The 12,061-nt window shown below is 54.4% G+C and overlaps 1 protein-coding gene across 2 annotated transcripts in view; it reads right to left on the bottom strand.

Annotated features, from left to right (window-relative positions):
• The window catches only part of AGPAT4 (1-acylglycerol-3-phosphate O-acyltransferase 4), a 66,949-nt gene that overhangs the window by 6,188 nt on the left and 48,700 nt on the right, over positions 1-12,061 (bottom strand). For both annotated transcript variants that reach the window (XM_075554288.1, XM_075554287.1), the window contains exons 4-7: positions 10,780-10,949; positions 4,726-4,887; positions 3,825-3,978; positions 583-685 (exon numbers count right to left, since the gene is read on the bottom strand). In XM_075554288.1, coding sequence (XP_075410403.1) covers positions 583-685; positions 3,825-3,978; positions 4,726-4,887; positions 10,780-10,949 — 589 coding nt within the window. The remainder of the gene's footprint in view (positions 1-582; positions 686-3,824; positions 3,979-4,725; positions 4,888-10,779; positions 10,950-12,061) is intronic.

Below are 12,061 nucleotides of genomic sequence, written 5' to 3'. Positions count from 1 at the left end.
TGTTTCACCCTTGGCCCGTGTAATACCTTATAAAAAGTGTTTTTGAGTAAACCAGCAACTACCTGGAAGGCAGCCCACCAAGGGGACGCCACCAAAGGTCTAATAAACCAGAGGGTACTGTCTTTGTCTGAGGAGGCTGCAGGCACGTGGGGTAAGTGTTGGTCAGGGGTTCGAATCCACCCCAAGACGGCTGCTGCTCCCGGGAAGACCTCACAGCCTTGGGAAACCTTGGGGTCACTTCTGCCCTGTCCTCTAGGGTCACTATGAGCTGGGACTGGCAGTGGGTTTGGCTTGGTGGCTCCAAGTCCATTCCTACAGAGCAGACACATCTTCCACAGAGGGCAAAGGGGCCAACGAAAGGCGCTTCCCATTCAAGCTCGAAGCCCAGTGCCTGCCATGGGTCCCGCGCAAGCTGGGTTCTAAGAACGGGACAGTGACAAGCCACACCACGGGCTGGGTCTCAGATGATGATATGAATGAGTCAACGCAGATGGCACACCAGGAGACGAGGCCCAGACGCCCCTGGAAGGAGGTCTCACAGCCCGCTTGTGGCTTCCTGCCCCTGGAGCCGAGCCGACTTACCTCACGTAAAAGTCCGAGTGGTATTTCTTCCCATTGAGGATCCCCAGCAGGGTTGGGTTTTCATGGTCTCTGAAATTGAGTGTACAGTCATATACAGCTGAAACTATAAAAGATAAAATAAATACAGACCAGTATGTAGCGTGCGGACCCGACTGCATCTTGTAGATAGACCACACAGGGCGATCTGTTCATGGGGGCGGCTACTCAGTGGCCCAAGTATTCCCTGTGGAGCAATGTGCCTCCCGCTGCCACCAGAAAGCCACAGGGTGGTGACCGCAGGCCTCGCGGCGCTGGACTCCGCCTGAAGCAGCAGGACGTGTGGACCTGAGGTGCTACAAGCACTGGTCACAGCTTTCCCAGACGCCCCGCCCACCATGGTCAACAAATCTGGACAGCAAGATCGATCAGTCTATAACTCACTGACACCGAGTCAGGGCCGACCCATAGGACCTGCAGGGCAGGGCAGAACTGACCCTCTGGGTTTCCAAGACTGCAACTGTGTGTGAGAGTAGAAGGTCCCGTCTTTCTGCTGGAGAGCTGCTGGCGGTTTCAAACTGCCGACCTTGTGGATCGAAGGCTACTGAGTAACCATGATGCCACCCCTGCTCCTTATCAGGCAGTAGCCACCAACCCCCGCATTGTAGGGGAAAAAAAGGGTTCAGTGCCCCCCCAGCAATGGAAAACATTTACACTGTAGCGCATAACCCAGGATAAAGTGTGGGTATCTGCTTTTGCTCCCCCATTGTTCCAGCACCCTCCAGGGGCTGGTACTGCCCACCCTGACCCCGTCCACGGCAAACTTGCTGAAGATGCGTCCCTGAACACATCATAACAACTACCCTGTGAGCGCCCATCCTCCCGAGAACAATCCGATCGCTACCCAGAGGGCTTGGATATCAGCCGGGAATTCCTTAAGGACTTGGAAGTGTAGGCAGTTGGAACGTGGCTGAGAAACAAGCCGTCTGGGTGGTGGATGGGTTTACGCAGCAGTGAGTCCTTCTGGGAGCAAACAGAAAAGCCGGGCAAAATTCCACAGCCAGTGCAAGCTGACTGAGTGGCAGGCCGGACGGTTGCACAGGGGACACAGACAGCCGCTTCCTGGGCTGTGTTGCAGGCAGGGCAAGGGAGGGGAGGGGGTCAGTGTGCAGGAGAATCAGGAGCTGCTGCCACTCTGCCTCAGTAAGCAGCAGCCTCTTCCCTGCGACGTGGGAGTAGAAACACGTCCCTCGATGCTGGCTGAGATGGTGGGTGGCTGGCATGGACCCAGGGCATTGGGCTGAGCTGGCTGAGGGCACTGTGTTACCAAGACGTCCCCCTTCTTGCTAGTGGACATGCCTTGTGCAGGCCTATAGGGAAGGTGGTGGGCAGGGTGGGTTTTGGCTACAAGAAGGATGCATAGGCCATCTACTTCCAGAGTCCCCCCAGAACCCCCTCTTACCCAGAGCTCAGGGCCAAAAGGAGGCAGTTGCTTTGGTTAACAAGTCAGGGTTCCCCAGGAGTGGCTGACAAACCAGTGGTTTGCATGTTGGCTCACTTTCAGAAGAGACCCCAAGAAGCGCCTCCCAGTGAGCCCACTGGCGGGACTGTGCAGGGCAGGGCGGGGTTGGCTCTGAGCCTGTAGCTGCCCAGCTGCAGACTGTTGGCAACCCAGAACTTACCGGTAGGCTGGCAGTGCAGGGGAGTGTACAGTCTCTAGGACAGACCTGGTGCGGTATATATGTTCCCACTGGGAAGGCAGGGAGAGCAGGGGCAGCCCGCAGACTGGAAGCCTCCCCCCTGGTGCCCACAGGCAAATATCAGTCTCCTGTCACCCCCCGGGGGCCATGAACCGGGCCTGAATGCCACAGCAGAAGCTGGACATCCCCCATCAGAGGCAAGATAAACCTGGCAGCAGTCAAGGGCCCATCAGACCCCGCCATCATCTGGTTAGTTCCCGATCCCCACCGGGCATTGTGCTTTACTGTATTTTGTCTTTCAATCCTCATCGCACCCCCCACCCCAAGGGCAAACCTAAGATCAGAGCGGTGAAAGAATTTGCCTAGGATCACACAGCAAGAGGGTGAGGCTGGCATTCCGGGCTAGGTCTGAACCGACAACCCTTGCTGCCTCTGACCCTGCTGCATCATGGGAGGGGGCAGAGTGTGAGGCCAAGAGACAAGTGGGCATCCTTTGATATGGTTACCAGGGTCAGGCATGCAGATGGGGCAGCGGGCGACCCCTGGTCCCTGGGATAAATCCAGGCTCAAAGAGGCTGGCAGACTTAAGGCCTTTGGGGACACAGGTCCCTATGAGAGGCACCTTAGGGCCCTGGCTCTGCAAGCTGAATGAGCAGCTGTCTTTCCAGAACCTGCCTGCTCGGCCGGACAGGAGAACTGGCGGACAATAGGCACTGCCTGTGTGTGCTTGTGAGGGGGCTACAGGAAGGACAGTGCCCGAGAGGCTGGTGTTGGGGCAAGGGTGACCATGGGCAAGCAGAAGCTGGACAGCAGCTGCCAGGAGAAGGCCATGGCACATTCCCAAAAGGGGCAGCCAGTGCCATGAAGGAGCAGGGCTGGTTCCAGGCCTGGGCTCAGGGGTGCGGAGCATCCCCCGTGTGCAATGGGAGGTGAAGAGTCTAGAACATCTTCCTTCCCTAGAAGCTCATTCCAGGGCCTCCTTCCCTAGGTCCCTAATCTGGGGCTGCCTTGGAGTGGGAGAAGGGTGGCCGGTGGCTGTCCTGGGCCTGCTCTCCTAGCCTCAGGGGACAAAGGTCAGGGGACTAATGGCCCCTGCTCCGGGGTTCCCTGCCGTGGGCCCCTACAGCCAGCCCCGGCCCGCCGAGGGAGTGGCCCCTGCAGGCAGCTGTCCAGAGATGGGGACAGGGTGGGGCTGCGTGGGGACTGTCTGGGAGGACTCAGCCTGGGTGATGGTGCTGAGCTCAGGAGAGGAGGCTAGAACAGGCAGAGAGCCTCACAGGGTGGGAAGCTGGGACTGGGGTCTAGCAGCCACTCTCTGCTCCACCTTGTCATCTCACCTGCAGGAATCGAGGGCCCCGAGCTCAGCGGCCCTGACCACAGGGCCTACGAGTCCCCCTATACCACCCCCCCTATTTTAGGGCTGCACCAACCTGGGCTACAGTCCAGCACCTTCAGCCCAGACCTGCGATCCCGGCACCGGGCAGCAGAGGGCGGCGCTGTCTACTCCGCCTGCATGCAGGTCCCTGGGCACGGGTGTTAGCGTCTGGGCAGCGTAGCAGTCCTTACCTACATTTCTCAAGCTCCGCACCGTGACCGCGAAGCCCTTGGTGCGGGGCAGCAGGTGGTGCTTGAGGCCTGGCAGCCCCTTGGTCTTGGCCACCTGCATGCTGATTTGGTGTTTCACCTCCGTGAACCGCGTCCCCTCGCAGTGGATCAGGAACTGCAGGGCAGGGCTGTGTTACTGTCACCGCTGGCCCCTCCTGCCCCCAGCCCCCTGCCCTCTCCCAGAAGCACCTGCACTAGCCCTCCCCCTCCCCCATTCCTCCCACTGTCCGCCAGAGGGGCCTGCTGCCTTCTGAGCCACCACAGCCCAGGGCAGCCCTCTGGGGGTCCCTGCTCCACATTCACACTTCTCGGAGGCTTCTGACACCTAGGGCTTCCTATCTGCGATGCTGGGAAGTAGGGGTGATTGTGTGTGTGTGTGTCTAAGAGAGAGAGAGAGAGAGATGGTGTGGAGCTCAGGTGCATGAGACCGTGGTGTGAGCTGAAAAAGAGGACGGTGTGTGTGAGTGTGAAAGAGGCTAAGTCTGCGTGAAAGGCTGTATTAGAGTCGGTGCGTGTGTGTATGGGATTGAGAGACAGTGAGTAAGAAGTGATATGTGAGAGCGAGAGCGTGTGGGAGGGTGTGTGCATGAGAAGCTGTGTCTGGGGAGAGGCTGTGTGGGAAACTGCATGTGTGGGAAGGCCTATTGTGAGGCTGTGGATAAGAGTGTGTGTCAGGAGGGTGCGTGCAGCACAGAGACTGTGAGTGTGTGTGTGACAGAGAGAGAGAGTCACCCAAACATATTCAGCTAGAGAGCCCACAGGAAGGTAGGGGAGGTGCCAGGCCCACATGAGGATGGGACCCTCAATGGGTGTGGGCGTTGGTGACGTTGGGGGGCTGTGGGGTGAGCTGGCCCTCACGTACGAAGAACTTCTCGGGGTAATCACGGAGATTGAGCAGGCTGTTGAGGACAGTCTTGCGGTCTTCCTCCCACTTGCGCTTGCAGAAAACCATCTCCAGGAAGTACCACATCCAGCCGATGATAGGCAGGTAGGCCAGCTCCTTCTTGGCCAGGACCTTGGAGGACTGAGAGACAGGGAAGGACACAGGGGTCACGACCAGTGCTGACGGGCCGATTCCTTTGCCTGTGGGGAGAACTTACTAGAAAACAAGAAGAGTTATCACTCACTCCAGAGGCCTATATGGACAGTCATTTCCTGTGATTGCCACCTGGGTGGGGACTAATATCAGCATGGGGGGGGGGGTACTTGGTCCTAATCTCTTCTGAGTGGTGTCTTATAAATCAGAAGAGTCACACATGGGGATTGCAGTCTAGCCTGTGTGAACATGGCCATCTCCTGAGGATTCTGGGAACACCTGTCTTCCTCCCCAGAGGTAGGACACACACTCTCTGCTACACATTTCTGTTGACAAGCCACATGGAGCCACTTTGATGGCAGCCAGAGTCCTGGAAATGCGTCCACTGTTACTGGACCCACAGGACTTTCCACCTGCATTCAGTCACTGCATGTGTGTGTGAGTCTGAAGAGGAATTCATGGGCTAATATGGGACTTATGGACTTGATCTGGACTGGGCTGGTGTTTTCTTGACACATCATTGCTTCATGATATAAAATTCTCTCTTTCACATATATGAGTATCACTGAATTTTTTTCTCTAGTCACCCTGGACGAATACAGGGATAGTTCATTGACTAGACTCAACGGAGCTGCACGGAATGCGGGAGCCACTAGATGCTCAGACATGGGCATGAGCCAGTTCTTTCAGAGAGTGCTCAGAAGGAACTGATGTGGCCAACACCCTAGAGTCCGACTGCCCCTTGCCAGAACTGTGACACGCTGTGACACGCTCCTTAAAGCCAACCTCTTGACCAGAGCAGCACTCAGAGGGGCAGCCATGACAGAAACACATGCACGAGCCGGGGGTCTGACCGACAACCACACCGTGTCTTCAGATGGGATGTCACTCTCTCTATTCCCGGCCGGACGGCCAAAACGGAGAGTACACACATTTGCTGTCTTAAAGCGCTGAGGGTGGGGGCTTGGCATGCAGTGATCAATGGCAAAGCCGAGGGCATCTGGCTTCCTAAAGGCCGGTGGGGAGCATCCCGGATGGCCCCGGCACTGACCCCCGAGACACAATTCTCCCAGCAGATGAACATGGATGAAAGCAGCTGCCGTGTGAGGAGTGTTTCCCCTCAGCCTAACAGCCCAGAGGATTGACAAACAGGATCTTATGCAACCTGCCGGGCCTCTGCTAACTACCTCACGGAAGAAGCAGATAAGTAAAGAGGAACCAGGATCTGCAGCCTTGGCTCTCAGACTATATGCATGAGCCCCTTGAGTGACCCAGTTTCCAACATAAAGTAGGTCTCAGAATGCCCAGCCCGCGATCAGCACCTAGATGATGGCTGTTGTTACCGGCCATCTACTACCCCCAAGGAGTCCTGGTGACCTAGTGGGTTACATATTGGCCTTCTAACTGTAAAGTCAGCAGTTCGAAACTACCAGCTGCTCAGCTGGAGAGAGACGAGGCTTTCTACTCCTGTACAGAGTTCCAGTCTCGGAAACCCACAGGGACAGTTCTACCCTGTTCTACAGGGTCACTGTGAGTCGGCATCGGCTCGATGGCAGAGACTCAAACTCTCAACTCACAGCCGTCGAGTTAATTCCAACTCAGAGCGACACTATAGCACAGGGTAGAACTGCCCCTGTGGGTTTCCAAGACTGGAACTCTTTATGGGAAGAGAGAAGCCCGTCTTTCTCCTATGGAATGGCTGGTGGTTTCGAACTGCTGACCTAGTGGTAACCAGCCCAAATCATAACTCATTATGCCACCGGGCAGGCTACATAAGAACCATCCACACCTGCTCCCAGTGAATGGGGTGCTAGGATGGGCCTAGGCAAAGGTTGAGAGACTCCCTGTAATCGTTAGGGTTCTGGTGCCCAACTGGCCAATAAGAACATGTGGGATTAATCAGGTTGCAGTTTGATTGGAGGGCAGAGATAAATGGCTCTGCAAGGCCCGCCCCCCACCAACACACACACACACACACACACACACTCTCTCTCTCTCTCTGGTGAATGGAGCGTGCTGGGGAGTGTGTGCTGCTGTAGCTAGTCTTTTGCTCCAAACTGTGAGCTACAGGACCTGTGGGCCAGGCCAACCAATGGATCGTGTTGCTAGTGCTTGAGGATCCTTCGAGACCTGCTTTGCCACGCTGCTTGTACAGACATCACTTGAGCTTGAAGCTGGTGGATCCTGTCACCTTCCATTTGATATCCCACCTAGACCTGCTCCGCCAGGTCTACTACTACTACTACTCTATAGTAGTAGTCCTTTAAGAGATTAAAGTTGGAGACAAAGCCATAGGCCATAGGCCCTCCTGCTCTGTAACTATCTGCTTACCAGCACACCTAGGAAGAGACAGTATTCAGTTGGGCTTGGAGTTGTACAAAGACCATGGCTCCAAAAGACTTGGTAGTGAGACTCCCAGATGGTCCTGGGTTTGAGCCTGCACTTGATGTCTGTGTCCCTCCCTCCTCACAGCTGTCTCTCCCGCCTCTTCAGGTTCTGCGTCTCCTCCAGGTGTATTAATGGGGCACCTCTGTTTCCCGTCTGCATGTCTATCTCCCCTCCGTCATCATCCTCTGGATGCCCTGTGGGCTTCTCCAAACTTCTCTGCTTGGGTCCTTCCTTCCTGCTCAGTTCTTGGCCAGAAGGAGGCCCTGAGTACAAACCCTAGAGGCTGCCAGCTGGGAGCGGTGTCGGGAGTCTGTTCCCTGTCATGCGTCCTGGTGTCAGACAGGTCAGGATCCCCTGCAACTTTTCCTCCAAAACTTTCCAGTGGGCAAGAGTCCGCGCAAACCAAACTCACTGCCATCGAGTTAATGGCAACGCCTCGGAACCCTAGAGGGCAGGGTAGACTGCCGTGGTGGGTTTTGGAGACCGAGGAGCTGCTGACCTTGCAGTTGACAGCCCAGCTCATTGGCACTATGCCACCAGGGTGCCTAGGCACAGCAGACACCTTGGCATTGGACTTGCTAACAGCGGTCCTTGGAAAAATGCTTTAACCAAGCTAAGGCTGGGGAGTTGACTTAGAAAACGCAGGTGACCAAGTCATGAGGGTTAGACATAGCATCACTCAGGTGAGCAGCATGCACGAAGCGACAGAGAGTGGCCGGTGTCACCACTCATGGTCCCAAAGCCATCAAGGAATCCAGCTGGACTCTCACGTGACTCTAAGGCCAGCCGGCTTCCTGCTACAGCACAGGGTCTCCTGCTCCACAGCTACTGGCATTTTCACGCTGCAAGGACAGGCACGTCCTGAAACCACTTGGAAGATCCCAGGCAAATCACTAGCTGCCTACAAAGGAGACTTTGAAGGAGAGGCTGGCATGTCAGCAAAGCCTACTTCCAACTGGCCGAGGAATAGGAAAGATGCATTTGCATAAGGATGCCGGAGAAGAATACCCGGTACCACAGACTGCCGGAAGAATGAACCAAGATGTTTGGGCAGGACAGCCGGGAATGCTCCTTGGAGGTGAAGAGGGCGAGACGTGGGCCAGTATCTGGAGAATGTCGTCGTGCTTGAAAAAGAGGTTGTTGAACAAGAGGACAACCCTTCTGGAGATGGACTGAGTAGGGGCCACCGCAAGGGCTCAAACATGGCAACAATTGTGAAGATGGTGCCGGGCGGAGCAGTGTTTCCGTCTGCTGCCCACAGGGTCGCCATGAGCTAGCATCCACTCACTCGACAGCACTTCACACCACGAACCAGGCGGTAACCCATTGTTGTCCCAGTCAAGCCGAAAAGACGTCACATACCCTTTCTTTCTTCCTGGACGGGAAAATGATCCTGTTATTAATCATTCCTGGCCATGACTTGGCTTCAAAAAAGGTATTTTGAGGAGGCGTCTCTCAGAAGAAACTCACAAAACTGAGAATCCTTGTGGTGGTTACATAATCTGTCAATTTGTGAAGGGGTGGAGTCTAGCCTGTCAATCAGGTCGCAGCTTGATGACCTCATTTGGAAGCTCCAAGGAGATAAATAGCTCCCTGGAGACCAGATAGGCTCTCTGCTTAGTCTTCCTGTTGACAAGCCACATGGAGCTACGCTGATAAAGCCAGAGTCCTGGAGCTGGAGGAACCAAGTAGAGACCCACGCCAGCACAGAGATGCTTCCACCGCCACTGGATCCACAAGACTTTCCACCTGTGATCTTCCTGCATTCGGCATCATTGCATGGCTGTGTGAGTCTGAAGAGGAATTTACAGACTGGTATCGGACATATGGGGTAACAGCAGACTGATGGACTTGATGTGGACTGGACGGGATCCTATTTTCTCAATTTATATAATTGACGCACATTTGAGTGTCTATCAATTTGTTTCTTTAGTCAACCCGGACTAACACACTTCTGCCTCAGGTCTTCAGAACAGGGAAACATAGCTACTTCACTGGCTTTGTTCCCAGAAATATGTTTTAGTACACACACAGATATCAAGTCAGCCGTGGAGGCATAAGGAGGAAAGCCAAGGCGTAACCCATCACACTCTTCAAAGTGCAGAGCGGTTAGGAAAGGAGGAGAGATAGAAACATCCAGCACAGGGAGGGAGTGACGTCACATCACGTCACATCACGCCACCACACCCAGGAGACAGCAATCAACGGCATGGAGCAGAACATGCATGACTGTTGAACCGGAGACTGATCTGAACTGGAAACAGTCACCCAATTCACAAGAAGAGGGTTGGGGTCTTTTTGTTGTTTGTTTTTTTAAACAAGATACTGGATACAAAACTATACATAAGCCTCGGTGTCACTGTGGGGTCAGGTACTGGAACGGTAGCCCCGTGGAGGGCAGTTGAAAGACTATCAAGATTTGTGGTGTCAGAAACCTAATACAGGGTCACTGTGGGTCAGAATCAAATTGAGGGCCATGGGTTTTATTTGGTATTTTTGGGTCTTTATTAATTTTTTTCTGGAAGCAGACAGCCACATCCTTCTCCCGAGAAGCAGCTGATGGGCTTGAACTGCCGACTTCTGGGGCATTAGCCCAACACTTAGCCTGTTCTATCACCGCCTCCCTGCTATGAAGTTGGTTCTGACTCATAGAGACCCCATAAGACAGGGTAGAAGTGTCCCTGCACATTTCTAAGATTGTAACTTTTGTTTGTTTCTGTTTGTCACTAACGACTCTGGCAGTTACATAGTTTCGTGTCAACTTGAAGATGGATAGGAGTGTATGGGGTGGATTTTCGCATGTCAATCAGGTCACAGCCTGAGGAAAACTCTGTGGGTGTGGCCTTCTCATAAGGAGGGTTCTGGGAACCTCCCTCTCTCTCCTCTCTGCCTTCACCTTCCTGATAGTGGAACCTAGTTGCTGCAAGCCCTGTGAGGCGGCCACGGCCATTGGATCCACACAACTCTGCACCCACCAGCCTGTGAACTTCCTGCACTCTGCATCAGTGTATGTGGCTGCGTGGGTCTGAAGAGGAATTTGTGGACTAGTTTTGGACTTAGGGACTTGATCTGGACAGGGGTGGCATGTTTCCTTGATATATAATTATTTCTCCTGATCAAGTTCTCTCATTCATGAGTGTTCTTGGATTTGTTTCTCTAGTCAACCCAGCCTAACACAGATTCCAAGTCCATTTCAGTTTTACTTTTCCTTCTTTATTTTATTATTTGTTTTAAAGAAGCATGGGACTGTAACTCTTTACGTGAGTAGAAAGCCTAGTGTTTCTCCCGAGGACAGGGTTAGTGATTTCGAACTGCTGACTTTGTGGTTAGCAGCCCAACGTGTGACCCACGACACCACCAGGGCTCCTTAGTATTGCTCATGAGAAGATGTGAACCCCAATGTCAAGCACGATGGAACCCAGTTGTCCAGTTCGGTACCTGAGTCCCCAAGCAAGAAAAGGGGGTGCTGCCGGACAGCAAAAGTCCACTTACCGATAAGACCCCAAATCGTTCCGCTAAGGTCCAGCCACAGAGAAAGTCGATCTCAAACTTGTGGTTCAGGACCACGATGGCGTTCTCCTTCCCGTACCTGGGGTAGTCTTGGGGATCCGTGTAGAGGGTGCACTCTGTTCCCGACCACCACTCCAGGAGCATCACCAGCTCTGTAACACAGTGCACCCAGACAGACGCCCGTTAGTTCGCAGCCCCCTCCCCTCCCGGCAGTGGTGGCTCCCTGAGTGTGGTGCTGGGGACAGTGCCGTGGGGGTCCTGTGGGCCCACCTGGATCCACTCCCTGGATTGGTTAGGAGCAGAAGGAAAATGAAGGAATGTTCCACCCTCTCCGAGAGGACCCTCGGAAAACAAAGGGCCTGCAGGCCTTGAAGACCCTTCCCAAAAAGCCCACAGAAAACTCACTGCCATAGAGTCGATGCTGACTCATAGTCCCCTTAGGGACAGGTAGAACTGCCTCTGTGAGTTTCAGAGACTGCAACTCTTTACTGGAGTAGAAAGCCCCGTCTTTCAAACTGGGAATGGGAACCTCAGCATGCAAACATGTGTGTGAGACAGACCATGAGAGAGTCGATCATAGCAGACAAAGACCTCTGTCCTCCCCACTGAAAGTCCGGCCCCGCCTCCCACTTCCCAACAAATCCTCCCAAGAAGCCACTCCGGACCAAGAATGCCCTGCCACGTGGCTTCCAGCTGCACCCCCTGTGGATGCTGGGGGCCCTGGGAAGGACCCCTACACGGTAGTGCCCACAGGCCACACGTGTCCTCCCCAAGTCCCTAGTTTCCTTTACTATTGAGCCGAATAATATGGACGAAGTTGAAACTAAACAAGCGTGCAAGTGAAACAGAGATTCTAGAAGGTTCATTTCACCCGAGTCCCTTCAACTGTCTCTGTCCTCAGGGGACACACCCTGTTAGTGTCTGAAGCAGACTACTCTGGTGCCCTGGGCACTGTGCACCCTGCCCCATCCCACCTGCAGCCATGCGGAGGACCGTCAGATGTGCCCAAGGCAGAAAATGGAAGCAGATGTTCAGGGCCTCGGACAAGGAGGGGGCCACCCACTCATCGAGGTAAAATCCCCCGGCTCTAAGGTGGACAGGGGACCCTGACTGACTGACCAACTAAGGATCCCCAGGGGGTGTGAATGAAAGAAAAAGAGCCCATAGGGTGGGTGGGTGAGGGTGCAGTGAGATGCTATTATTTGGTTCCAGTGTAAATGGCTGGCTGGTTGTGTGGTTCGGTGCTGCTGACTCGGTGCACCCG

The sequence above is a fragment of the Tenrec ecaudatus genome, chromosome 7 (assembly GCF_050624435.1).
Source record: "Tenrec ecaudatus isolate mTenEca1 chromosome 7, mTenEca1.hap1, whole genome shotgun sequence".
Classification (NCBI taxonomy): domain Eukaryota; kingdom Metazoa; phylum Chordata; class Mammalia; order Afrosoricida; family Tenrecidae; genus Tenrec; species Tenrec ecaudatus.
Note: the sequence above shows the minus strand (reverse complement) of the source record. Positions and strands in the feature narration are given on the sequence as shown.